The 26,943-nt window shown below is 68.5% G+C and overlaps 3 protein-coding genes across 8 annotated transcripts in view; 2 read left to right on the forward strand and 1 right to left on the reverse strand.

The window, feature by feature from the left end:
* Nucleotides 1–724: 724 nt before the first annotated feature.
* On the forward strand, nucleotides 725–11,831 carry WRAP73 (WD repeat containing, antisense to TP73). The gene is made up of 12 exons (XM_051839684.2): nucleotides 725–892; nucleotides 2,182–2,334; nucleotides 3,241–3,357; nucleotides 6,943–7,015; nucleotides 8,360–8,463; nucleotides 8,914–9,000; nucleotides 9,110–9,244; nucleotides 9,317–9,394; nucleotides 10,282–10,387; nucleotides 10,468–10,593; nucleotides 11,180–11,371; nucleotides 11,463–11,831. The coding sequence occupies exons 1-12, from the start codon at nucleotides 824–826 to the stop codon at nucleotides 11,603–11,605; spliced, it is 1,383 nt and encodes a 460-aa protein (XP_051695644.1). The 5' UTR covers nucleotides 725–823; the 3' UTR covers nucleotides 11,606–11,831.
* Nucleotides 11,832–12,219: 388 nt separating this feature from the next.
* Nucleotides 12,220–15,891, reverse strand: TPRG1L (tumor protein p63 regulated 1 like). Its single transcript, XM_051839686.1, has 5 exons — nucleotides 15,578–15,891; nucleotides 15,403–15,494; nucleotides 15,141–15,317; nucleotides 14,289–14,442; nucleotides 12,220–13,095 (listed from the first exon to the last, which is right to left on the reverse strand). The coding sequence occupies exons 1-5, from the start codon at nucleotides 15,776–15,778 to the stop codon at nucleotides 12,901–12,903; spliced, it is 819 nt and encodes a 272-aa protein (XP_051695646.1). The 5' UTR covers nucleotides 15,779–15,891; the 3' UTR covers nucleotides 12,220–12,900.
* Nucleotides 15,892–23,977: 8,086 nt separating this feature from the next.
* Nucleotides 23,978–26,943, forward strand: part of MEGF6 (multiple EGF like domains 6) — an 80,140-nt gene continuing 77,174 nt past the window's right edge. For 4 of the 6 annotated variants that reach the window (XM_051839687.2, XM_070077075.1, XM_051839690.2 and 1 more), the window contains exon 1: nucleotides 24,502–24,899. In XM_051839687.2, the coding sequence (XP_051695647.2) occupies nucleotides 24,778–24,899 (122 nt within the window). In that variant the 5' untranslated portion in view covers nucleotides 24,502–24,777. Of the gene's footprint in view, nucleotides 24,176–24,500; nucleotides 24,900–26,943 lie in introns of those variants that run through there. The other 2 variants (XM_070077076.1, XM_051839689.2) reach the window with 2 other exon arrangements.

Here is a 26,943-nt window from a genome sequence, read left to right on the forward strand (position 1 = left end):
GCGGCGTCTCCCGTGGCCTCCGCACACCGGTACCGCTCCCCTAGAGTTTGCGGGGCGCGGGTTGGGGACGGAGAAGCCAGCGATCGGGCGCACGCTCGCACCGGCTGTGTTCGTTCCGGGGAGCTGGGGACGTGCGCGGGAGGATCCCGCGGGGCCCAGCCTGCGGGGCCTGAGCGTGGCGGGGTCGGCACGACCCGCAGGCCCTACGAGGGCCAGGAGTGCGGCGGCCTCCGCCGGGTAGGGGGACCGGGTCCCGAGTGGGCGTGGGGGCGGAGGGGTGGGGACAGGGCGCGGCGCGACCGGTGGCGTCCGCGCGGGGCTCGCTCCCTCGGGGCCTTTCGCTCGGCCGCCGTCGGTGGTTCGTGCGTTACACGGGAGCGCGCGCACGATGCCCGTTCACACGCCTGCGGCCGGGCACGAGCGGCACGCTTCCGCCTCGGCCAGTGTCCGCGGCGACCCTCGGGTTCCGCGAGCACCCGGGGGCCCCGTGCAGCTTCTGCGCGCGTGCTCGCACCGCCCATGATTCCTGGCTTATCGGAAACTCCTGTCGAGCCGCGAACCCCGCGTTTGCTCTGCATCCGGGGCCGAAGCCCCGCAGCCCTCGAGTTCGGCCCCGTCGCGCGCTGCCCCTTTAAGGCTCGGCGGCGCGGGGCGCGAGGACTTCCAGCCCCACAATGCCGCGCGCGGCCGGCGCGGCCCTGATTGGCGGAGGCTCGCTTCCGCCTCCCCACTTCCGGCCGCGGCCCGCAGCGGTTGGGGCTGCGGCGGCCGCCCGAGTCCCCGCGGGCTTTCGGGCGCGGGTCGGCCCGCGCGGGCGGTGGCCATGAACTTCTCCGAGACGTTCAAACTCTCCAACCTGCTCTGCAAGTTCTCCCCGGACGGCAAGTACCTGGTGAGCGGCGCGGGGCGGCGGACCCGGGACCCCGGGGGCCAGGGCTCGGGTCCGCCAGGGCCGGGGCGGGTGCGGGACCCCGGCAGGCGCTCCGTGCAGGGGCGGGGCAGGTGCAGACCCTGGAGGTGTTCCGGGCAGTGCAGACCCTGGGGGGTGTTGTGGGCAGGGCGGGACCTGGGCAGGGGCGGGACCCGGGCAGGTGCGGGACCCCGGCTGGGGCTCTGGGCAGGGCGGGACCCGGGCAGGTGCAGGACCCTGGGGGGTGTTGTGGGCATGGGTGGGATCCAGGCAGGTGCAGGACCCTGGCTGGGGCTCTGGGGAGGGCGGGACCTGGGCAGGGGCTCTGAGCAGGTGTGGGATCCAGGCAGGTGGGTGACCCGGGCTGGGGCTCTGGACGGGGCGGGATCCAAGCAGGAGCGGGACCCGGGCAGGGGCTCTGGGCAGGGCGGGACCTGGGCTGGGGCTCTGGGTGGGGATGGTGGGGGCGACCCGGGCAGGTGCAGGACCCTGGGAGGTGTTGTGGGCTTGGGCAGGGGCTCTGGGCAGGTGCAGGCCCCGGGCGGGGGGGGGACCCGGGCTGGCGCTCTGGGCAGGGGCGGGACCTGGGCGGATGCGACTCCCTGCGCCCTGGTCTCCATCTGTCCAGAGCCGGTGTAGATGTCAGCTGGTTGTTAATTTTGCTGGCGGGAGTGAACAGTTGGGCGGGGGAGGACTCCTTCTCTCCTCGCCTGGGCTTCTCTCCCGCAGCCGCTCCCCAGGCCGAAGGGGCTGCCTGCCGGGCTGAGCTCCGAGCCGGCAGGGTGGCGCCTCGGTTGCTGAGTTCTAACACCTGCCAGTACTAAAGTGAATCTTTAAAGTCAGCCGGAGCTCCGGGGCCAGGGAGGACTCAGGCCTGGGGATTCTGTGCTGAGATGGGGGAAGAAAGACTGATACATTGTCACCTCGGGTGGGGAGGAAGTCAATGTAGCGAAGCCAGCTCCGGGGAACAGCTTTTCCTCTGCCGACTGTGAACCCCAGGCAATGGAGAGGCTCCGACCCCCCCACCATGAGCTGGAGAAAGCTCCCTACAGGTGGTCGGGGTGGAGGAGTCCCTGCTGCCTCCTGCTTCAGGTTCTTAAGGAATAGCTCCGGGAGGAGTAGGAAATGTTTCCTAAGTATTATTAAAATAGTCACACTTTATACTAAAATGTAATGATTTTAATTATTCAACTTTATCGTTTATTGACTCCTCTTGCCTTTGGGGTGGGAGCAGCACGTAGCCACGGACGTCACCTGCGCCCTGTTTCTAGGCTTCCTGTGTGCAGTACCGGTTAGTCGTCCGGGATGTGAGCTCCCTGCAGATCCTGCAGCTGTACACGTGCCTGGACCAGGTCCAGCACGTGGAGTGGTCGGCGGACTCCCTCTTCATCCTGTGCGCCATGTACAAGCGGGGGATCGTGCAGGTGTGTGGGGGGGGGCTCGTGCAGGTGGGGGGGGCTCGTGCAGGTGTGTGGGGGGGCTGGTGCAGGTTGGGGGGCGTGCAGCTGTGTGTGTGAGAGAGGGCTTGTGCAGGTGGGGGGGGTGTGCAGGTGTGTGTGGGGGGCGTGAAGCTGTGTATGTGAGGGGCTTGTGCAGGTGTGGGGGTTGTGCAGCTGTGTATGTGAGGGGCTCGTGCAGGTGGGGGGGCGTGCAGCTGTGTGTGTGAGGGGCTCGTGCAGGTGGGGGGGCGTGCAGGTGTGTGTGAGGGGCGCGTGCAGGTGTGTGCCATGTGTGTGACTGGGGAGTTGCGCAGGGGTGTGTGTGTACAGGTTGCGCAGGGGTGTGTGAGGGGCTTGTGCAGGTGTGGGGGGGCTCATGCAGGTGGGGGGGGCGTGCAGGTGTGTGCTGAGTGTGTGACTGGGGAGTTGCGCAGGGGTGTGTGTGTACGGGTTGCGCAGGGGTGTGTGTGCTCCTCGCGCTCAGAAGTGTCTCCAGGAATCCCTGGGGGAAGCCGTGTCCGCCCTTCCCGCCGGAGGAAGCCCGAGTCTCTGGAAGCCTCTTTCCTCCCAATCAGTTGTTCTCCCTCTGTGCTCACTTTAACTGAGGACACACCGTGCGATCTGAGTTTCCTAGCGAACGCGGTCAGACACGGGCGGCGGCGCGAGCCGCGGTCTGCGCGGGCCCCTGGGAGGCGGTGTTTCCTCTGCCTCCCGGAGCTAACGGCGCCGCCCTGGGAAGGCAGCGAGCGCTGCACACAGAACACCGCGGAAGCACCCGGGGGCTCGGGGCCTGCGGGGCCCCCCCACCGTCCTCCACAGGAGGCCCCGGCCCCCCGGTGCTGCTCCGAGCCCGCAGGGTGCAGGGCTGCCCTCCTGTCTCTCCGGCCGCAGGTCTGGTCCCTGGAGCAGCCGGAGTGGCACTGCAAGATTGACGAGGGCTCAGCGGGGCTGGTGGCTTCGTGCTGGAGCCCGGACGGCCGGCACATCCTCAACACTACCGAGTTCCACGTGAGTGCGAGCCTGGGCCCGGAGATGCGAGGGGGCTGCCGGGGGTCGGCGAGCCGGGCCCTGCGCCAGGAGATGCAGAGGGGGCTGCTGGGGAGACGTGGAGGGGGCTGCTGGCGGTCAGTGGGCCAGGCCCCGCGCCGGGTAGAGCAGAGGAAGATGCCAGGGGTCAGTGGGCCGGGCCTGGTGCCGGGGAGACGTGGAGGGGGCTGCTGGCGCTCAGTGGGCCGGGCCCTGTGCCAGGGAGACGTGCGGGGGCTGTCGGCGGTCAGTTGATGTGCCCGAGACCTTGGGGCGCGCGGTCGTCCAGGGCCTCGCAGGGGCGGGCGTGGAGGGTGTCAGCAGGAGGCTGCCGGCACAAGCCTGTGTATCCAAGATGGAGGAAAACGCACCGATTCCTGCCGTATCTGCTTTCCTGCTGGGACGTTAGAACCCCGTTTGCTTTCGTTTTCAAATATTTGTTTGAAAGGCAGAGATCCAGAGAGAGAGAGAGAGAGAGAGAGAGGGAGAGGGGTCTTCCATCCCTGGCTCACTCCCCGAGTGGCTGCAATGGCTGGAGCTGGTTCAGGTCAAAGCCAGGGGCCAGGAGCTTCTTCCGGGTCTCCCACGCGGGTGCAGGGGCCCAAGGACTTGCGCCATCTTGCACTGCTTCCCAGTGGATCCAGCAGGGAGCTGGATCAGCAGTGGAGCAGCCGGGACTTGAACTGGCGCCCACATGGGATGCCGGCAGCACAGGCAGAGGTTTAACCTGCCCCTGAAGCCCCGCTTTCTCAGCGGCCCCGGCGCAGTTGATTGAGCACAGCAGAGCCACCCCCACCCTGCCCCGCCCGGGTCTCCCTGGCTTTTCCCAGGGTCTGGGGCTCCCCGCGTCAGCACCGCGTTGCTGGGTCGGCAGGGGTCTACGTGTCTCCTCCCGCCCTCCCCCGAGGTTGTTCCGCGTCGGGCGGCGTTGGCGGGCGCTGCTCGTTCTCGGTTCCCGGTTCCCAGTGAGAAAGGCCTGCCCGGCGTCCTCCGCTCTCCCATTGCTGGACCCGAGTCCGGAGCTGTGAGTGCGGTGCCCGGGCCCTGCTGGCACCCAGCAGCCCCTGCGAGCGACTGGCTGCGTTCGACTTTCCGACGCGTTTGAGCAGAATTAGGGTGACTGACAGCCCACGAGGGCCGGGGCGCTGCTGTGGGCCTTCGGTCTGGGAGTTCAGTCCCCGAGTTGTTGACGAGGCTGATGCCTTCCTGTTCTGCTCTCTCTCTCCCTCTCTCTCACACACACACTCACACACACACCAGATATCAGTGTGGCCCTGGTCTGCGTGCAGCGTACTGCGCTCTCTCTCTCACACACACACACACACTCACACACACACTCACACTCACACACTCACACACACACCGGGTGTCAGTGTGGCCCGGGTCTGCGTGCCGTGTACTGCGCTCTCTCTTGCTCTCTGTCTCTCTTCCTCTCTCTCTCTCTCTCACACACACACACACACACTCACACACCGGGTGTCGGTGTGGCCCTGGTCGCGTGTCGTGTACTGCGCTCTCTCTCTCTCTCACACACACACACACATCAGGTGTCAGTGTGGCCCTGGTCCGCGTGCAGCGTACTGCACTCTCTCTCGCTCTCTGTCTCTCTCTGTCTCTCTCACACTCACACACACACACACACACACACTGGCTGTCAGTGTGGCCCTGGTCCGCGTGCCATGTACTGCGCTCTCTCTCTCTCTCCCTCTCCCTCTCTCTCTCACACTCACACACACACACACACACACACACACACACCGGATGTCAGTGTGGCCCGGGTCCGCGTGCCGTGTACTGCGCTCTCTCTCTCTCTCTCTCTCTCTCTCTCACACACACACTCACACTCACTCTCACACACCGGCTGTTTGTGTGGCCCTGGTCCGCGTGCCGTGTACTCTGCCGTGGGATCCGCTCTCGCCCTCCGAGCTTCAGCTGTGCGGAAGTCTTTACGTGTGCAGCGTCCTTCCTGGCTCCGCCCGTGCCGTCCCCGGTCCGTGTGTGCCAGGCCCTCTGCTGCCGCGCCAGGTCGTGGGCTGGGCGCGGGGCTGTGCTGGTGGCGGTGTGCGCTGCTGTTGCGCGGGGATCCGTGCGCTGAGCTCCGCTGGGAGGCTTGCTCCCGCGCCCTGGTGCTGCCCGTTGTGCCGTGGGTCCGTGGGACAGCAGCGTGGCCGGGGAGGCTTTCGTGGCCTTTCTGTGTCCCTGGGCCTTGGTGTACCTGTCTTGCAGAGCCTGGACTCAGCTGGGAAAAACCAACTCAGACGGAAGACGTGTCTGAGGTCGGGGGAGCTGCCTTAACTCGTGTGCGAGCAATGCGGCTCACCCGGCTGCCCCCTCCCACCGTCCTCCCGCCTTCTCAGGCTCCGTGGCAGTGCAGCCGGGGGGGGGGGGGGCAGTGCAGCCGGGGGGGGGCAGTGCAGCCGGGGGGGGCAGTGCAGCCGGGGGGGGGGCAGTGCAGCCGGGGGGGGGGCAGTTGGTCTCTGTTTGTGCCACAGAGGCCGCGTCCTCCCGCCTTCTCAGGCTCCGTGGCAGTGCAGCCGGGGGGGGGACAGTGCAGCCAGGGGGGGCAGTTGGTCTCTGTGCCACAGAGGCCGCGTCGCTGAGCCCCCCGCCGTGGCCCCTGCGCTGGCCGTGGACGTGGGTGGCGTGGCGGCCTCGTGTGGTTGCCACCTTCTGTTCTTGCTGGGTTTGTTGGTGGCCACAGACCACGGCCATCTTTGCAGACCTTCCTCGGGGAGGAGAGGCAAAGCCGGCCTGCCGGGCTGCGCCCTGCCGCTCCCTCCGGCCCTGTGCTCTGATGGGGCCCGGCCGGCACGGCGAGGGGCACAGTTCCTATGGCAGGGGACGCGGTGACCACCGCGTGACGCGGCACGGAATGCACCTGTGCTCAACCGTGTGTCATTCAGCCGCGCAGGGAGCAAACCCTGGTGGTACACCGAGGGAGGAGGCACTGAGGGAGGAGGCAGTGAGGGAGGAGGCACCGAGGGAGGGGGCACTGAGGGAGGGAGCACCGAGGGAGGAGGCGCGGGCTGTGGGGCACCAAGGGAGGAGGCACTGAGGGAGGGGCACTGGGGGGGGCACCGAGGGAGGAGGCGTGGACTGTGGTGCACCAAGGGAGGAGGCAGTGAGGGAGGAGGCACCAAGGGAGGGGGCACTGAGGGAGGAGGCACCAAGGGAGGAGGCGCGGACTGTGGGGCACTGAGGGAGGAGGCACTGAGGGAGGAGGCGCGGGCTGTGGGGCACTGAGGGAGGAAGCACCGAGGGAGGAGGCACTGAGGGAGGAGGCACCGAGGGAGGAGGCGCGGGCTGTGGGGCACTGAGGGAGGAGGCACTGAGGGAGGAGGCGCGGGCTGTGGGGCACTGAGGGAGGAGGCACTGAGGGAGGAGGCGCGGGCTGTGGGGCACTGAGGGAGGAGGCACCAAGGGAGGAGGCACTGAGGGAGGAGGCACTGAGGGAGGAGGCGCAGCCCGCGGTGCAGTGGCTCATGGCCTCGGTGCGTCCTGGCTCAGGGACCGTCTGCTGAAGCTGCCGGTGGACTCTGGCGTCTCCTCTCTCCCTTCCCCCCACAGCTGCGGATCACCGTCTGGTCCTTGTGCACCAAGTCCGTGTCTTACATCAGGTACCCCAAAGCCTGCCATCAGGGTGAGTGCCGGCGCAGCCAGGCTGCCTTGGCGGGCGGTGTGCGGTTCCGAACTCGCTGCTCTGGGAGGCAGGGAGGGCGGCTCCCGGCCAGTCCTTCCCCGGGCTCACGGGAGCTCTCGCGGTGCAGCCCCTCCACCCGCTTCATGTCTGAAGGGCTGCAGCTGACCGGATGTGGCCTTCTCTGACGTGACCCCTGACCCCTGACCCCTTCCCGTCCCGTCCCGTCCCACGCACTGAGTGGGGTCCCCTTCCTGCCGAGGGGAGCGCTGGGCAGCTCAGAGCTCGCTGCTTGCGCTACTTTGTTTCTTAGGTTTATTTGTGTTCATCTGAAAGGCTGAGGGGGAGAGAGCTTCCGGGCACGGGTCACTCCCCAGCGCTGGAGCCGCCGGGGCTCGGCCGGCAGCCGAGGGCAGGGCCGGGGATCCAGCTCCGGGCTCAGGGTACCCGTGGCCGGAAGCTGGGTGGCAGCAGAGGTGGCACTGGACTGCGGGCACCGACGCGGAACGCGGCTGCGCCCTGCCGCGGCCCTGCCCGTGGGCGTGCCCCTCCCACGGCAGGGAGCCGTGACCTCAGGGACAGGTCCGTGTCCCCGGCACCAGCAGCGGCGTGGAAGCGCCGTCTCGGGACGCTCGGGTGTTCACTTACTCTTGTGTTTATGGTTGAATCTTAGACGAGCCACACGCACACTTCCTGGCTGCAGATCATAGTGTTTTCTCTCAAAGTGTGGGTCTGACCGGGCGATTATTTTTAAGCCCACACAGAGCTGGAAAGTGTGTAACTCTTCAACTGAGGTTTTCTCCGAATTTCCAGCGTTTCTCCCAAAGGAGTCAGAAGTGAAAATAAGAAACAAAGTAACAAGCTGACATAGCCGCAAACTCTGATTGCCGTAGTTTATTTTCTGGGTCGGCAGAATTCTGGGAGGGGCTAGGGCTCAGCCGCTGCCCGGTCCCTGCCCTGCGCGTCCCTGCTCGTCCCTGCCCTGCGCATCCCCGCTCGTCCCTGCCCTGCGCATCCCCGCTCATCCCTGCCCTGCACGTCCCCGCTCGTCCCTGCCCTGCGCGTCCCCGCTCGTCCCTGCCCTGCGCACCCTGCGCGTCCCTGCGCATCCCCGCTCGTCCCTGCCCTGCGCATCCCCGCTCGTCCCTGCCCTGTGCGTCCCCGCTCGTCCCTGCCCTGGGTGTCCCCACTCGTCCCTGCCCTGCACGTCCCCGCTCGTTCACATGGACGGCACCCAGCACCCGTGCCGCCTCCCTCGGCCTCCTCGCCTTTCTCTGTTCTCGGAAGCGGCTGTGTCATCTCCCCGCGGCCGCTTCCCGAGCCCGGGCCTACCCCCTGCCCCCACAGGAATCACCTTCACCAGGGACGGGCGCTACATGGCCCTGGCGGAGAGGCGGGACTGCAAAGACTACGTGAGCGTCTTTGTGTGCAGCGACTGGCAGCTCCTGCGGGTGAGCGCGCAGGCGGGCGGGGCCCTGGGAGACAGCGGGACTCGGCGGCTGCGTGTGTGTGGCCAGTCCCACCAGCCGGCACCGGCAGGGCCTTCGCTGCCCTTGGGCCGTGGTGTTCGCACACGTGTGTGCTGCAGCAGAGAACTGAGTCCCACGTGGGCCCAGGGCCTGCTCTGCGTGGCTGGGGGTGCCCGCGGCGTGCTGTGGCAGACGTGGGAGGCAGGCAGAGCCCGGCAGGGAGCGCCCGGCGGGCTTGGAGCTGAGAGAGGCAAGAGCAGCAGGGGCGCCGTGGCGTGGCCAGGCCGCTCGGTGCGGGGCGTGCCGGGACCGAGTTCTGGATGGTTGTGTCCGTTTCTACGGGAGAAAGCCGATGTCGGATGTCCGAGAACTTGGCCGTGAAGCTGTTGCGTAAGGCCATGTGTGCAAGCTCTGGTCGCCTTCCGTTTGAAGCACTTCGATACGGACACCCGGGACCTAGCGGGGATCGAGTGGGCACCCAACGGCTGCGTGCTGGCAGTGTGGGACACGTGCCTGGAGGTAGGGGCTGGCCTGCGTCTCGGGCGAGCGGGCCTTGGGCTCGCGGCAATGCGGGAGAGCCGCGCTCCCGGCCACGTGACCCCAGGGTGTCGCCCTGTCCCGTCCCCAGTACAAGGTCCTGCTGTACTCGCTGGACGGCCGGCTGCTGTCCGCCTACTGCGCCTACGAGTGGTCGCTGGGCATCAAGTCTCTGGCCTGGAGCCCCAGCAGCCAGTTCCTGGCCGTCGGGAGCTACGATGGAAAGGTGGGCACGGGGCAGGGTGGGCCAACGTGCGGCGCCTGCGCCCGCCGCCCACCTCACGGGCTCCTCCCTCAGGTGCGGGTCCTCAACCACGTGACGTGGAAGGTGCTCACCGAGTTCGGGCACCCAGCGACCGTCAGTGACCCCAGGACCGTAAGTGGGCGGCCCCGAGCCCCGGTCCGGAGTGGCGGGCGGGTCGCGGCTTTCCTGCCCAGGCTGGTCCTGGGGTACGGATGCCCGTCCCTGGGAGCGTCCACCTGGGGTGCTGCTGCCTCTCCGATGCTGGGGGCTCCCTGGGCTCTGTCTCGGCCACGGCCACGATGCCCAGAGGCTCCTGGTGGGGGTCCTTGCCCTGGCTCTCCCTCTGGCCCCCGCCCCCAGCCTGATGTCACTCCTGCTCTGCGTGGGTACAGACCCCGTCCCCCGGAGGAGCCCAGGGCAGCAGCGCAGGGTGGGGGCACCCAGATGGGACTGCGGCGCCAGCGGCTCCTCCTCGGGGGAGGGCGACAGCTCCAGGCTGAGGGGCAGGGAGTACAGAGGTCCTGGGGTGGGGGCTGTGTCCCCTTAGCAACAGCGTGAACGGGCCTGGGAGCCCAGCTGGGGACAGTAAGGACGACAGACAGGGCCACCGGCCTCGGGAGTTGTGCCCGTGAGAGGCCCAGGCGGGGCCACCGTGGGCCTGAGGAGGGCGGCGGGGGTGGGGTGGGGGTCAGGGGGTCAGGGACCCTCCTGGAAGGGACCTGGAGGAGAAGCCTCGCACGAGGACCCCGTGCCAACTGGGGAAAGGTGTGGGCAGGCAGAACGGGCTCCTGAGGTGGGCGTGGCTCCCGGCGTGTCTGCGTCCCTCCCCGGAGACCCCCAGGCACCCGGGGCCGCTGGCCGCCTCTGTGCCAGCGCTGTCACCTGTGACCCTGAGCTGCCCCGGCCTGGCAGGCTGAGCACACACGCTTGCCCGCTTCCAACGGTGGACGGGCCGCGTGGCCGCGTGGCCTGAGCACACTGCCCCGTGGAGCAGGCAGCGGCCACGCCGTGTCTTCCAGGTTGTTTACAAGGAAACCGAGAAGAGCCCGCAGCTGGCGCTGGGCGCCCTGCCCTTCCCGCCGCCCTGGCCAGCGGCCCGGCCGCCCTCGAGCTCGGACAGCAAGTGTGAGTGCGCGGTGCGGGCGGGGGCGGGGGCGGGGTGCCGGGCACTGAGCCACAGCGCGCGCCTCCCTCTGCTCCCGCAGACGACATCGCGGCCGTGCCCGTGTCCCTGCAGACGCTGAAGCCTGTGGCGGACCGGGCGAACCCCAGGGTCGGCGTGGGCATGCTGGCCTTCAGCGCTGACAACTGCTTCCTGGCCACGAGGAACGGTCAGTGCCGCCGCCCCCTCCCGGCATAGAAATGACAGAGAGATCCGCCAGGCTCACCGTGCCTCGGCGCTCCCGGGCCTGCGCTGCGGTGGCGGGGGCTACGGGCCGGGCTACGGGCCGGGTTACGGGCCGCTGTGGGGCCCACGCCTCTGCCCCGTTCCACCTCCCAGTGAGGGGCGGGAGCGGGGCCCTGCCTGGGTCTGCGCCCTTCAAAGCCTCAGAGTCCTTGACGCTCTCGCTCGGGTCACAGGACAGGACGACAGGACGGGCGGCAGGGCCGGCTCCAGGCTGAGGGGAGGAAGTGCAGAGGCTTGGGGTGGGGGTGGGGGCTGTGTCCCCTCGGCCACAGCCTGACCGGGCCTGGGAGCCCAGCTGGGGACAGCAAGGACGGCAGAGACAGCCACCGGCCTCAGGAGTCTGTGCCTTGTGAGAGGCCCAGGCGGGGCCACCGGGCCTGTGGAGGGCGGCGGGGGTGGGCTGGGGGTCAGCGGGCCAGGGACCCTCCCAGCCTCCCGGACAGGATCTGGAGAGAGCCCTCGGCGCGCGCGCAGGCCGCCGGCTGAGCTGTGCCGCCCCTTCCTCCCAGACAACGTCCCCAACGCCGTGTGGGTCTGGGACATCCGGAAGCTGAGGCTCTCCGTGGTGCTGGAGCAGCTGGGCGCCGTGCGCGCCTTCCAGTGGGACCCGCAGCAGCCGCGGCTGGCCATCTGCACGGGAGGCCCCAGGGTGCACCTGTGGTCCCCGGCCGGCTGCGTGTCGGTGCAGGTGCCCGGGGAAGGTGAGCGCGGCGCACCCCAGCCAGGACCCGCGCCCTGCGGTCCCGGCACCGGCCGCTCACCCTCTGGCCTCCCCCTCCCCCCTCCCCCCAGGTGACTTCCCGGTGCTCTCTCTGTGCTGGCACCGCACCGGGGACTCCCTGGCCCTGCTCAGCAAGGACCACTTCTGTCTCTGCTTCCTGGAGACTGAGGAGGGGTTTGGCGCAGCCCCTGGACGGCGGGGTGGCCGCACGTAGGCCGTGTGGGGCTGGACGGCGGGCTGGCCGCACGGAGGCGGCCGGGTGGGCATGGAGGCGGCCAGGGTGGTTCCCCAGCCCGGGCAGGGGCGGGGCCTCTCCGCAGGGTTCCCCAGCCTGGAGGCCGCATTCCACAATTTGGTTCTATTTTTCTATAGCAAAGCATTTTTGTAAATATGTAGGTATTCAATGTAACTTTATTATTTAAAATAAACCTGATTCCTAACTGTTGCGCTAGTTTTCTCAAAGGCTGGGTCCCGGGGAGCTTTGCCGGTTAGGGTTCCTGTCCCAGAGAAGAGCGGCAGGGCCCCCTCCCCGCTAAGACCGACTCGGTCTGCCGTGGAGCCCGGGCTTCAAGGCCCTGCAGGCTTCAGGAAGTGGGCGGGGCACCCTGTGGAGGCCCCCCCACCTGGGCTTCCCTCTGTGACTGGCACCGGGCCCCCAGCAGCTGGCCACTCCCACTGGGGCTCCCCTGTCCTGTTTGGGAACCAGAATCCCGGGCCCCCACCCTGGCTGCGTGCAGGAGACCCCGGGCACCGCACCCCCAGCCCGGGTTCAGCTGGTGCCGGGCACAGCCACTCAGGACGGTGACATCAAAGAAGGAACAACGCCCGTTTGGTTCCAAACGTCTTTACTGAACCACGGCGAGCGCCGCTGGGCCCGTGCGCTCTGGCGGCCCCCGTGCTGGGCTCGTCCGTGCGCGGGTGAAGCCGCAAGACCATGAGAAGCGGGGAGGCTGGGGGCCGGCACTGAGTTCACACCAGCTGCGGGCGGGGGCCGCGCGAGGGCCTGAGGGACGGAGCCCCAACCTAGAAGTGCGTTCTGGACAGCAAAGCCCGACTCCCTGCTGAGCAAGACACCACCAGGACGGCACGGAGCTGCCGAGGCCCGGAGCTGCCGGTGCCGGCGAGGCCCGGGCTGCCGGCGCACCTCGGCGCTTCCGCGTCCCACCGCGGAGCCGGGAGGCGGCGGGCACAGGCCGCGTCTGCTCACTTTTGCAAACTGCACGAAGTCCCAAAATACGAAATCGGACACAAGTGTAGACATCGCACGGCAGGCACTGAGGGCAGGCGCCGCCCGCTCCTCTCCACGGCTGAAGCGGGGTCGGCGGGGGTCGGCGGGGGCGCATGCCGCGTGGGGGGTGGGGCGGGCCCAGCAGCACGAGACAGTCTGGTCCTTGGCCTTTGCCCCCGTTACCGAGCGTCCAAGAGGGACTAAAGCAGGGACGCCGCTCACTCCGACCCGCTTAGATCCCTGCGGCTGCGGCCCGCGTGCCCCCCAGCCCGGAGCGGCGCCTAGAAGCCGATCTTGCCGCGGCTCATGGAGTAGCCCAGCTTGGCCTCGTTGTTGATGAAGGACATGAGCCCCACGTAGGTCTCGATGAGCAGCGGCCGCTCCAGCACCAGCACGCCGCTGCCCTGGCCCGGCCCCGGGCTCTCCCTCTGCGCCTTCTTCACGGCCTGGATGAGCAGCGTCTTGAAGCTCTCCAGCTAGAGAGAACACGGGCGTGACCAAGGCCAAGGCCAAGGCCCAGCCGGCGCTCCCAGCCCCCTGTGGGGCCGCCTCCGGCCACGCCTGGGGGCCTGACCCGCAGGTCTCACAACGGCTCCGCTGCGGCCCCGAGGCTGCGTCTCCCGCCCCTGGCGGCCTCCCTCGCGCCGTCAGAGCCACGCTCGGTGGCAGCTGGCAGCCCGCACGGCCACTCACGCGTAGCCACCAGGATTTTTAGAACAAGCTCAGGGCGGGTGTCTGGTACAACAATTAAGACGCCGAAGACCCCCGCTGGGACGCCCACGTCCCAAGTCAGAGGCCTGGGTTCGAGTCCCGGCTTCGCTTCCAATTCCAGCTCCCTGCTCATGCACAGCCTGGGAGCAGCACTGCTGGCCAAGCTGGGCCCTGCACCACGGGGGAGACCCGGAAGAAGCTCCTGGCTCCCGACGGGCGCAGCTCTGGCCACGTGGGCAGTGAACCAGCGGATGGAAGACCCCTCCCTCCTCTCCTCTCTAACTCTACCTCTCAAATAAGTAAAATCAAACAAAACTAAAAACAAAAAGCGTGGGCACACGCACTGAGCCGCCACTAGGGAGGCCCACGTCCTGAGCGCAAGCCCCTGCTCCAGGCCCCAGTCCGGCTTCTTGCTCACGCGCTGGGAGGCAGCGCAAGGTGGCCCCGGCACGTGGGTTCCTGCCACCCACGTGGGACCCGGCAGAGCTCCTGCCCCAGCCTGACTGCTGTAGCACCTGGTAGCAAACCAGGGGCTGGGACCCGCCCCCCCGTCTCCCCCCCCATCTCCCTCTCCCTCTGTCTCTCCCCCGTCTCCCTCTGTCTCTCCCCCGTCTCCCTCTGTCTCTCCCCACGTCTCCCTCTGTCTCTCCCCACGTCTCCCTCTGTCTCTCCCCCGTCTCCCTCTGTCTCTCCCCACGTCTCCCTCTGTCTCTCCCCCGTCTCCCTCTGTCTCTCCCCACGTCTCCCTCTGCCTCTCCCCACGTCTCCCTCTGTCTCTCCCCCGTCTCCCTCTGTCTCTCCCCACGTCTCCCTCTGTCTCTCCCCACGTCTCCCTCTGTCTCTCCCCACGTCTCCCTCTGTCTCTCCCCCATCTCCCTCTGTCTCTCCCCCCATCACTCTGCCTTTCAAACCTTTGAAGCCCCGCCCCGCGCCCCCCCCCACGCTCGCTGCGGCTCACCTGGCACAGGGAGGCCGTCTTCTCGTCCATGCCGGCCATCGGGTGCTCTATGAAGGTGGTGTACGGCACGTTGGTGGACCAGGGGTTCCACCTGTTGATGAAGGACGGCCGACTCTGCTTGTCCCACTGGATTCGGATCCCAAGACCTTCTCGCCTGAGGGGTGAGGACAGGGAGGCCGACTGAGAGCCCGGCCCACAGGCTCCACTGGCACGGCCTCAGGGTGCCAGGAGCCCCCAGGCCAGGGCACAGACTCAGGGTGCGGGGAGCCCCCAGGCCAGGGCACAGGCTCGGGGTGCGGGGAGCCCCCAGGCCAGGGCACAGCTCGGGGTGCGGGGAGCCCCCAGGCCAGGGCACAGCTCGGGGTGCGGGGAGCCCCCAGGCCAGGGCACAGCTCGGGGTGCGGGGAGCCCCCAGGCCAGGGCACAGGCTCGGGGTGCGGGGAGCCCCCAGGCCAGGGCACAGCTCGGGATGCGGGGAGCCCCCCTCAGCTCTCCCCTCGCGCAGCATGGGCAGCACGAGGCCCGGCCCCGTCACTCCCCGCGTCCCAGGTCTTTGTTAAACACCGGCGGGGGCTCGACTTCTGTGACTTCCCGAACTCCTCTGGCCCCCACCTGTCACTCAGCCAAGGCGGGAAGAAACCCTTAGTGACAGCTGTCAATCACACCTCGTTCAGACAGGAACCGCAGCCCGCTGGACGCCAGGGCGGCTCGGCCGGCGCCGGCTGGGCTCCACGCACCGAGACCCCAGGCGAACCCTCAGGCCCACAGCTGCCTCCGCCCACGGCCGTGGGGCAGGCTGAGGGCTGGAGGCCGAGGCCCACTCCCGGGCCTGGCCTCTCCCCGCGGACTGACCTGTTGAGCGACTTGGGGGGGAACTGGAACTCGCCCCACGAGATGGTGTCCACCGCGCTGAGCGCCACCCGGACCACCTGCTGGCACTGCAGGCCGACGAAGTCGTACTTGCAGACGAGCAGCGACCGCTGCGTGACCAGCACCAGCCGCTCCTTCTCGTTGTTCCAGTGGTCCACCCTGCGAGGGGACGGCGGTCGCGCGGGGCGGGCTGGGGCGGGGGCCGCCCCCGCCCCGGCCCCCGCCCCGCCCCGCCCGCGCTTACTCGGTCAGCAGCCACACGCCCTGGATGTCGCCGTCCTCCACGGGCCGGACCACCACGCGGATCTCCTCCACCGCCTGCTCGATGGTGCCGGGCTGCGCCGCGGCGCGGGCAGCGGTCACTCCCCGCCCGGCCCGCGGCCCAGCCCGCCCCCGCCCCGCCGCGCGCCCGCCCTCACCCGGAACACGAAGTACTCCTTGACGCGGGCGCGGCGCGTGGGGTCGTGGACGCTGAGCGGCCACAGCGTCTGGCGCAGAGGCGAGCCGGCCCCCGGGCGCCCCCCGCCCGGGCCGCCGCTCGCCCCGACCTCCTCGCCGGCCGCCAGCACGGCCGTGGGGCTCGTGCCCGCGGAGTCCACCGAGTCCCGCAGCTGCAGCATCGCCGCGCCCGACCCCGACCCCGTCCGGGTCTTGGGCCCCGCAACGGATCTCGACGCGGCCACCGTCGCCTTGACCGCCGCCGCCGCCCGGCCGTCTGCCCCGCCGCGCCCCGCCCCACCCCCGAGAGGGCCATCACGATTGGCTCCAACTCTCCAGCCCCGCCCCCGAGCCCCACCCCCGCCCGCGCCAGTAGACGCTCGCGATTGGCTCTTCCCCAGCCATCCTCCACGATTGGTTCCGCCCCGACGCCGTTCACAATCACTCCCGCCCCTCGCTGCGCCGGAAGCGGCCTCCACGCTCGGACCCACTTCCTGTTTACACGGGGGCGGGGAAGTGGGTGGGGCCGGGGCGGTTGCCAGGGAGACGCGGCCGGCTGGGGGCGGAGCGGCCGGGGCCGAGGACCACGGGGCCGGGCGGGGAGGGGCGGGCACAGCCCGCGGTGGGGACCCCACGGTCATTTCGCCCGAGGTCCGAGGGCGGGGGCGTGTGCGCGTGGGGGAGTCCGCGTGGGAGGGGGGTCCGCGTGGGAGGGGCGTGTGCACCTGGGGGCTTATGCGCGTGAGGGGCGTGTGCACCTGGGGGCGAGTGCGCGCGGGGGGAGTGTGCGTGGGAGAGGCCTGTGCGCGAAGGGGCGTGTGCACTTGGGGGGCGCATGTGTGTGGGAGGGGCGTGTGCACCTGGGTGTGTGTGCTCGTGGGGGGTCTCGTGCCCCTGGGGGTGTGTGCGCGGGCATGTGGGGCCGCAGGGAGCGCACCCACGGGTTTGGTGGAAACGCCGCTGCGCCCCCGCGCCGTGGCCCCCTGGGAGGCAGCGCCTCACACAGGTTCGGGCGCCCACAGCCCCTGTGACGTCACTGCCGCCGCCCCCACTGGTGCTGAGGGGCCGGGACTGCCCTGTCCCCTGGGCCACCGCCCCCACCCCAGCGCGGCTGTGCCCCTGTCAGCGCCCGGGGACCTCGCGGCCCTAATGTCCACTCCTGTGTCCCTGCCATTGTGTGTGCATACATGAGCGTGTGCCTCCTGTGTGATCCCGTGTGTGTGCGTGCCCTCTGACCCCTGGCGTGTGCTCTCTGCGTGTGCCCTGTCTGCTGGCCCCTTGCACACGCGTGGTGCCTTGGGCTTCCACTTGCAGAGCTGCTTCCCCGGGTCTGAGCGCCCCCTCGTGTGCAGGCCACAGCGGAAGGCTCCGGTGGGAAGCGCCGGCACAGCTGTGCCTCGTGGTGTGTGACGAAGGCGGTGGCAGGCGCCGTAGCGGCCTCAGGACTTCGCTCCCGGGAAGCTGGCGTTCCGATGAGTGTGCAGGCCGGCGCGCTCCAGACCCGCCAGGCCCGGCTGAGGCGGCTGCTGCGGCCCTGGGCGGCCATGGCCGGTGCCACCCCTGCGCTGGGTGGGGCGGGGGTCCCCGTGCTCAGGCCCTTCATCCTGTGGGGAGCGCCTGGCTGGGGGAGGGAGGACGCTTCCCCGGGCAAAGCCGAGCAGGGGTCCCGAGCCCCTGGGGATGCCAGGGAGCCGTCTGGTCAGTGTCCCCGAGGTGCCCCCTGCACAAGGGCCTGAGAGACGGGGCAGGCGGTGCACCTGCGAGGCAGGAGTCAGCCATCCGCCTGTGGAGGGGGGGGGCAAGGCATCGCGACGCTCCCCCTGGAAGCAGCCCAGGATCTCACCCTGCAAAGTCCTGCCAGACCCCATGACCGTACAGCTGGCCTCAGCCCTGCCCCGGGGAAGCCCCCCAGGGGAGCCCTCTCCCCTCAGCTCCACGTGGGCACGTGGTCACGCCGGGCAACGGAACCCCACAGCCTGCCCTGGGGGCGGCTCCTCTGCCTGCACCAGGTGGGCTCCCCAGTCCCGCAGCGCTGAGCAGGGAACCCGGGGAGAAGTCTCTGATCCCCACTCAGCAGCCCTGTGTCCTGGAGGAGGGGGAGAGGGAGAGGGAGGAGCGGGGGTGGGGAGGAGGAAGAAGAGGAGAAGGAGGAAGGGGGGAGGGGGAGGAGACGCGCAGGAAGGACGGGACCCCTTTCCCGGATCAGCCCGGTGAGAACACAGCTCAGCTCTCAGCTCTGCCCAGCGCCCGCCTGGCCTGCCAGGTGCATTCGCTGCACTAAACCATGCGACCTTGCTGTCCCCAGGCCGAGTGGGCGCTCGCTCGCTCTCTCTCTCTCTCTCTCTCTCTCTCTCGGGTTCTGTCCCTGCTGCTCTGACGGACGCCCGACCCCGTTAAACCTTGCTGCCCTGCTGACCACTGCTCTCTGTCTCGTGCCTGAATTCTTCTTTGCATGAAGACGAGACCCCACCCCACCCATCGCCACTAACACCCAGCAAGGCGGGCGGGGGTGACCCCTGGTCACTGTGGGACCTGCAGGCGGGCGTCCTGTGAAGGGTGGGCAACTGAGGCCTGGTAGGGGCTCGGCTGATGGCCCCAGACAGCTGGGGGCCGTGCACAGGAGCGGAGCTGGGCCTGGAGTCCGGCGGGCAGGGGGCAGTGACCGAGGGGGGAGCTTGGGAGTGGACTCCCAGCAAGCCCAGGGGAGGCCGGGAGCCTTGGAGCTGGAAGTCCAGGGGGCAGCTCCCTCCGAGACCCCCGGGGGGGGGGCTCCTGCTGTGCGTCCCCTCTCCTCTGCCTCTGAGTGACAGCAGTGGGATCCGGGGAGTCCCCACCCCCACGTCGTCCCCACCGCCCGCAGCCTGGGGGCCGGGGGCTGCAGCTGAGAGGCAGTGTTTGGGGGGTGGGGACACAGTTGCGGCTGAGACCCTTGCTCTCCACCCACATACAGGCTGGGCCAGGGGAGGCTGCTTGCGGCCGGGGTCTGGCCGGGGGTCCCCAGACCGGGGAGCTCCTTCCTGGGGCTCTAGGAGGCTGTTCCCACATCCGTCAGCAGGTGGCAGCGTCGCCCAGGCGCTGCCTTCGACCGGAGCGTTCAAGCCCCACGTGAAGTCCTCGCTGTCTTATCCCCCTAAATCCTCAATTTCCAGATGTTGTGGGTTAGCGTCTCGCAAAGCCAGTGGTCCCACCATCGACATCTGTTCCTGACGGGCAGCCGTGGGGGCCGTGGGTGGTCCTGGGGAGAGGTCCCACGCAGGGGTCTCGCACCCCCCAGAGGCGGCTGCACCTCGGGCCGTGTCCCAGGAGCACCCCCGGCCTCCTCCTCCTTGGACCGGGCTGCTGAGGTCGTCTTTCATCCTGGGCCTGGCAGAGCCGCGTCCTCCGGGGCAGACGGAGCGAGGTGGGCCCTGGGACGCGGGGAACCAGCATCCCAATGTCCACGCATCTTGGCCAGGGTCCTGGGTCGCCGGCTCGTGTGCGGGGTGCCCGTCAGCTCCGCACAGTCGTGTCCCCAACAGCTGGCACTGCTGCCGACACGAGTGTCGTCTCCTGGGCTTGGCGCCGGCCGACGCTAGACAGCACCTCCGGGCCGTGTCCCCCGTGTCCAGGCCCTGCTGCCCCCGTGCTCTGCCCCACAGCGAAGGGGAGGGTGGGTCAGTCGGCCACTCGTGCAGGGCCGCACTGTATCCACTTCACCCTCGAGGACGCCGAGCCCCGGAGTGCTGGGGCGGGGGTCGCACGAGAGAATTCAGAGGAGACGCAGGGCGGGGTCAGCAGCGGGCAGATGTTCAGCAAGAGAAGCACACCCTCTGGGGAGCCCCCCCCCCCAGCGTCAGGCCGGCCCTTTCTGTGGTCGGGGGCACTGGGTGGGGTGGGGGCTTTGGATGGGATTTTCCAGGAATTTGGCGACTGCCCATGTTCTGGCTTTTTTTTAAGGAAGCATCACATGTGCCGTGGTGTCAGGTGCATGATGGGAGTTGGAGTGTCCACCGGGGTGACGTCACCATGGCTGGCGGCCATCACAGGCACACAGTTGGCAGCCATGCCCAGTGTTCTGGGCTTGTGCTGGTTGCAGCCCTGGGGGAGGTGTGGTCACCTCTCCTGCAGCCGCTTCTCCGGCCCCTGGCTGACTCCTTACCTGCAGCGGAACAGAGCAGCCCATCCAGGCCGGGTGGCTGGTCAGGGCGGGGGCTCGGGCCCAGGCCCTGGACCCCAGAACCCTGGGTCCTGCCCGCCACGCTTGGGCTGCGTCGCCTGGCTCACTACGTTCACCACGCATCAGTCCTTCCACGTTCATTTCTCTTCTGGGGCAAATTCCAACGTTTAGAAATGGCCATGGCGTCCCTGAAGCCCACGTGTCCAGGGCGTGGCCGCCAAGGTCTTCTGCCAACCACAGCAAGGGGCAGCTGGTAGGCGGGGCCTGGGGTCGCCATCAGATTGGCTGGGGCTGTTGTTGGACGTCCAGGGCTGGACTCCCGCGGCCCCCTAAGGAGACACAGAGGGGCCGGCTGGGGCTGCTGCCGCTGCCCCGTCTCAGCTGTGAACCCCCAGACCTGGGAGCCAGAAGTGGTGTGTCCGGGTGCTTCTGCTGCCCGAGCTGGAGATGGACCTCAGCTGCCCGGGGCCTCCTCCCTGAGCCTCGTAGGTTCCTGGTGCAGGGTTTCAGGCGCGAGGCTTTGCTGTCTCCGGCTCTCCCAGAACCGTGCTGGGTTTTACGGAGGCCTCCCAGCGGGCGTGTGTGCCGAGACTTGGGCGCTGTGCTGAGCACCGTCCCCAGGGATGGCCGTGGGCACCTGCTGATGGTGTTGGCATGAATCATTGGCTCGCTGTCCGGTCAGGAAAAACATTAGGGAGCATCCAGACGGGACAGCAGACGGGCCTCTGTCCCTGGGAGCGTTAAAGGATGTTTCGAGTTTCTCTCCGCGGGGCTCGCTCCCGGCTCTGGGCGCACTGGAGTCGGCCGCAGGCAGGAGGGGCCGGGCCCTGGCGAGGAGGCCCGGCGGTTTGCTTTGGAAATTAGCACCAGGAATTATCGGCCGGGCCGTGGACCGACTCTGCCCCTCCCCTGTTGTTCTTCCCCCGCCAGCGGCTGTCTGATTATTTCCAGCAGAGAACAGGCACGGACGCCGCGAAGCAGCGTCTCAGCGATGCCTTTCCCTAAAGCTGGAGCAGCCGTCAGCCAGATGTGGGAGCAGGGGCCTCCAGACCGCACCCCAGCCCGTGGGACACGGTGCCACCTGCAGGCCTGTGTGGCCGGGAGGGCGGAGAAGGGGCCCGCCGGGACACTGGCTTCAGCTCCCGACTCCGGCTTCCTGCTAACGGAGACCCTGGGAGGAAGTGCGGTGATGGCCAAATATCCGGGTTCCTGCCACCCACCAGGGGCTTTGGGCTGGGATTCGAGATCCCGGCTACCCCGGAGTCCCCCACAAGGGGGCAGGGCCCCAGCAGTCCGGCCGTGGTGCTTCCTGGGATGGTCGGAGCGTGCCCCATCACCCTATAGTCCCTGCACTTTCTGAAGTTTCCAAGGCTTATGTTTAAGGCATTTGCACCGTGAGGGGTGGGGGAAGAGCCTCTCCTTTCAAATGAATAAATAAATCTTAAAAGAAAAAACCTGGGGAGCCGGCGCTGTGGCGTAGCGGGTAAAGCCCCTGCCTGCACTGCCAGCACCCCACATGGGCATGGGTTTGAGTCCTGGCTGCTCCACTGCCGATCCAGCTCTCTGCTGTGGCCTGGGAAAGTAATGGAAGATGGCCCAAGTCCTTGGGCCCCTGCACCCGCGTGGGAGACCTGGAAGAAGCTCCTGGCTCCTGGCTTCAGATCGACGCAGCTCCAGCCATTGTGGCCATCTGGGGAGTGAACCAGTGGATGGAAGACCTCTCTCTCTCTCTGCCTCTCCTCTGTCTGTGTAACTCTTTCAAATAAATATAACTTTTTTTAAAAAAATTACCAGTATAACTTGTGGGGGAAAACCAAGAGGAAGGGGGCGTACCTGCTGTGAGTCCCGGGTGGGGGGCTGGCAGGGACCTGGGGTGAGTGAGGCTGGGGGCAGGCACTGTGGCCCTGTGCCGGTGCAGGAGGGCAGAGAGAGACCTGCGTGGTGAGTCAGCATCTGTAACCGTGACAGCTGAGCCACAGGCCAGCGACACTGCCGTAACGGTCCCACCGACTGTGACCCTTCTATGGAGACGCCAGGATGCACACTCGCGGGAGGTACCGGCCGTGTTCTGCTGTGTGACTGAGACCTGTTCGCTCTGCGGAAACTGCTCTGAACGCGGGAGAAACACCCACAGGGGCAGGTGCCTGGCTGGGCGCCCGCACCCGTGTCGGGTGCCGGGGTGGGAGTCGAACCGCCGGCTCTGACCCCGGCTGCCCGCTGACTCAGACCTGGAGGCCAGGAAGTGATGGTGGATGGAGTTCCTGGCTCCCGGCTTCTGCCTGGCCCAGCCCAGCCATTGTAGACATTTGGGGAATCAGCAACTGAGCGCTCTCTCTCCCAAATCAATCAGTCAATAAATAAACATCCTCCTTTGAAAACAAATGAACAGGTATCAGCTCTGGGCTCCCTCCAGGCAGTCAGCTGTCTGAGTAGGAGCACGCCAGCCCTTAGACAGCAGGTGCGGGGCTGGGGCGGGGCTGGGCGGGGCTGGGCGGGGCTGGGCGGGGCTGGGCGGGGCTGGGGCCTTGCTACCTGCATGCCTGTGCGGGAAGGTGCGCTCATGCTGCCTGGTGAGTTTCACCCGTCCACACCTGTGCCTAAGCATAACTGGGAACGCGGAAGACCAGAGACTGCCTGTGTGGGCTCCCCTCCCTGCAAGGGCTCCTGGGAAAAGGCCAGGTGGGCCCTGGGGGAGGTGAGCAGGTGTCTTTTCATCACAGAGACTGGCAGCAGGAAGCACCTGTGCTCTCCCCACCTGGCACCTGCCCAGGACTCCCCACCTGCTGGCCGCCCCCCTCCCGGCACCTGTCCTCTCCCCACCTGCCGGCGCCCCCCCCCAGCACCTGTCCTCTCCCCACCTGCCGGCGCCCACCCACCTGGCACCTGCCCAGGACTCCGCACCGGGCAGGCGCAGGAAGAGGCAGACTTGCTGTGAGGCCGGCAGAGCCGGGGCTGCAGGGGTCCTTTCCAGCGTGGAGTGGGGGTGGGGGTGCTGGAACTGTGACGTGGTTCTGTGAGATTGGCAGCACCCCTTCTCATTGCCGTGTGGGAGACCTGGACTGAGTTCCGGGTTCCGGGTTCCTCACTTCGGCCTGGCTGTTGCGGGCATTTGGGGAGTGAACGAGCACTTGGAATATCTCCCTCCATCGTCTCTCTGCCTTTTTTTCTTTTCTTTTTTACAGATGTGTTTATTTATTTGAGAAGCAGAGTAACAGAGACAGAGAGAGAGGTCTTCCATCTGCTGGTCCCCTCCCCAGATGGCTGCCACGGCCAGGGCTGAACCCATCTGAAGCTGGGAGTCAGGAGCTTCCTCCTGGTCGCCCACGTGGGTGCAGGGGCCCAAGCACTGGGCCATCTTCCACTGCTCTGCCAGGTGCATTAGCAGGGAGCTGGATCGGAAGTAGAGCGGCCGGGACCTGAGCGGGAGCCTCTATGGGATGCCGGCGCCACAGGTGGAGGCTTAGCCCACTACACCACAACACCGGCTCCATCTCTGCCTATCACATCAAATGAAAATAAATAGAAAGTTTCAAAACTGCCCAGAACTAGCACCCACCAGACAGTTAAGGGTGGGGCCCGAGCCAGGCCCTAAACAGCCCCGGGACGGGGCTCTGGGCTGGGAGGATTTTCGGGTGCAGACTCAGTACCTGGGGGCGGAGCAGGGGACACTGAGCCAGGCTGTGGGGGGTGGGGGGTGGGGGCAGAGGGAGAGCCGGGGTCAGGGAGAGCCGACTGGAGCTGTGTGTGGGGTATCTGCAGGCAGGGGCGTCAGCCTGGGGCTGGGACACCTGTGATGCCTCCCCGGGTCCCTGGGCTGTGCAGGCAGCAGAGTGCAGAGCTGAGCCTGGCCCGGGAGCCAGCCCCACGTGCAGTTCCCAGCTGTGCAGCTGACACGTGGGGACATGGGTCCACCTCTTCTGTAAGCTTTGCGTCCCCATCTGTAAGGCAGGGGCCACAGCAAAGCTGGCCTGACAGCCCCGCCCACTAAGACGACCCTCAGGTCGTGGCAGTGTAGGGGGCTCCGGTGTGTGGGCACAGCTTCATCTCCATTGCACGCCGGCACCTGAGTGGGTGGGGTCTCTACCCCTCCCTGCCCCACGGCAGGTGCTGGAGCAGGAAGGCACAGGCAGGAGGGGCTGGCCACTCCCCTGGGAGACGGTGACCAGGAAGGGCCCCGCCCAGACCCTCCCTCCACCATTCTTCAGAAAGTGCCTGCAGCCCCTGGCCCCCTGGTCCGCGCCCTGGGGCAGGTCCCTTCCAAACCTACACCGGGTGTAACCGAGACAGGAGCCCGCCCAGAGCGCGGCCGGCTGCGGACCTCTGAACGCACAGGGCCCTCCCCCGCGGCCACCGCCCCTGGCCACGGCCCAGCGCACCGCGCGGAAACGGGCTGCGAAGGCCGGAGCTATTGGTGACCCACAAGGTGGGTGCACCAAGAGGAGCAGGCAGGGGCAGCGAGGGAGGGGCCGAGGCGTCCTCGCGGTGGGCTCAGGAAGCTAGGAGGCCGGGCGCCGGTTTGCTGGGTGCGTGGGGGCCCCTGCGCTCGGGTCGGACGGGAACCGGGACTTCCAGCCCTCGCTAAGGGGAGGCCGGAGTGGGCGCCTGGGCGGGGCAGGGGGCGCGCGGGGCGGGTCTGTGGGCGGGGCCGGGACTGAATCGAGATTCGACGGGGCGGAGGCTGGGGCGGGGCCGGGGGCGGGGCCGGGGAGAGGGTCGGGGTGGGGGGCGTTGCGGCAGCGGGGCGGGATTCCCGCACTCCGCTCGGCTCTCCAGGCCAGTGTCCCGCCCTGCGGACCCAGGAGCGCGGGGCCTCTTCGCCGCCGCTTCGGGTGCGGGCGGGAAGCCGGAGCCCCCGCACCTGCAGAGACTAAAGTCTCCCCGGACGCGGCGCCGGCACCCGTGGGCTGCGCTCCGTGCGCCCTCTCGGCCATGGTGCACGTGGAGGCGGCGGCTGCCGCGGGCCTCCGGGGCCCCCTGTGAGCGGGCACCGGGGACGGACCCGGCGCGAGGCCGCGCGCGCGTACGATGCCTGTGCCCGCGGAGGCCAGGGCGGCGGGGCGCGCGGTGGCCCTGGCTCTGGTGCTGCTGCTCCCCGCGGCGTCCGCGGGCGCCCCGGCGCGGCCCCTGCTCCCGCTGCAGCCCAGCATGTGAGTAGACGCCCGCAGACCCCGGCCCGCGGCGCTCCGGGGCTTTGTCCCCGGCCCCGGGAACAATGGGCTCTCGGCGCTGACGCGGAGGGGGTGGTCGCGACGCGAGGATCCCGGGTTGGGTCTGGGGGCCCCTCCCCTCCGCGCGCCCTGCAGACTGGAGAGAGGTGAGACGTCTGAGCCCCCTGCCGGGCAGGGTCTGGCCGGGGAGCCGGGCTGGAGCGGGCAGGAGGGGGCCCGCGCGCGCCCACTTCCTCCCCACCGCCTCCTGGGGTCTGGGGGCCTCGGCAGGGGCGGGCCGGGCCCCGACGGGCGCGCGGAGCTGGTTTGTGTGTTAAACACGTGCGCGCTGAGCCTGCAGGAAGTGAGGGTCGGGGAGCCAGACGAGACGAATTTAATTCTGAAAGAGGATTCCCCAACGGGCCGTTTAGCGGTCTCTCTTCAACAGCGAATCAGTCCTCCGCCGGCTTTGAAGGCGGCCGGGTGCTGGAGTGGGGTGGGGGGGGGCAGCGGCGCTCGCAGAGATGGAGGGAAGGGGAGGTGCCCCTGCCTTGGGGGGCCACGGAAGGGGCTCCCTCCAGGGCCGGGCACTGGAGGACGGCGGTAACCTGCCGAGCTGGGCAGGGGCAGGTCTGCACCCCAGGGCCTCTCCCCAGCCTTGCTTTGCTTTAATGGGGAGACTTCCTTGTGGCGTCTTCAGAAGGGGTGGGGTCTGGGCTGGGGCCTTTGGGGAGACACGTGAGTGGCTGAGCCCTGACCCCGCCGTGACTTCCTCCGGCGGCCCCCTTCCCTGTGATCTCTGAGTTTTTCCAAAGGGAGCAGCAGCCTCCCAGGGGACGATCCTGGAGGCCCTGCTGGACGGCCCGCGGCTGGCTGGGGTGGGCAGCTGCTGGGGGTTCCCTAGCCGCTGGCCTGCGGTGCCCGGCCTGGGGGCAGGAGCTTCCTGCGTCTGCTCACCTGGGGCTCTGGAAGGGCCCTCTGGGTTGTGGGAGGGAGCGAGCGGGTCTCTTCCTGCTTCCCCCTCTTCAAGCCCCAGCACCCCACCCCCACCCCACAGTGCGGCTGCTGCCTGTTATTCTTGGCCAGTGCCAGGCCTCCCTTCGCAGATTCCTCTCGGCTGCATCTCCTACAGGTGTTTTATCTGATGGCACCTGCTGGTGCCTGGGCACACAGTGGGGCTGCGGTGGGCGATGGCCGGCCGGCCGAGCTTGGGCAGGAGGTGGAGGTGCCTGGGCTCTGTCTTTGTGTCCGGGCTCCAGAGGTGCAGGGCAGGATCTGGAGAGCAGCGCTTCCTCCTGCTGGTCCTGTCCTCCCCCCACCCTCCCCTCCTGGGGGCGGGGTCTGACGGCAGGCAGGGCGTGGCAAGGGCAGCTGTGGCCCCTGTGCCCAGTTCTCTGAGCCTTTGGCTGTTGTTTAAACAACACGGCCTGCTGAACTCCGGGGCTCCCCACGTTAGAGGGAGGTTGGGGGCCTGGTGCAGCTGGGGGTGAGGGCGTCCCACCGATTCCGGCCCAGGTCCAGTGCCGTCACAGAGTGGGCCAAGCCCTGTAGCCACCTGTTTGTTGCTGCTTCTAAAGTGAATTCCTGCGGCTGAGGAGGGGGGGCCTGGAGCACCTGCTGGGCACATTCAGGGCCGGGGTCTGGGCCAGGATTGCCACACACAGAGGCCAGCTGAGGCCTGAGGGGCCACCCTTCAGAGGAGAGGGAGGGGGAGGGAGAGGAAGAGGAGGGGTGGGGGAAGGAGAGGGGTGGGGGAGGGGAGGATGGGGAGGGGGGAGGGGATTGTCTCTCGAAGCTCTGGGCTCCTCCCAGCCGGAGACCCCTCTGGGCAGCTGTGCCAGTTATGCTGACCCTCGGTGATGGAGTGGTGTGGTGGTGGAGGACAGGCCTCCAAGTTCAAGTTCGCTCTTGCAAGCAGAGCCACAGGCCCGGAGGCCTCGCCTGGCCCCATCCTACAGGGAGGCCCCTCCCACCAGCCACACCAGGTGTCAGGAAGCCGAGTGCACTTTGAGGGGCCCGCGCAGGCAGGGGGCGTGGGGGCTGT

The sequence above is a fragment of the Oryctolagus cuniculus genome, chromosome 7, assembly GCF_964237555.1.
Source record: "Oryctolagus cuniculus chromosome 7, mOryCun1.1, whole genome shotgun sequence".
Classification (NCBI taxonomy): Eukaryota; Metazoa; Chordata; class Mammalia; order Lagomorpha; family Leporidae; genus Oryctolagus; species Oryctolagus cuniculus.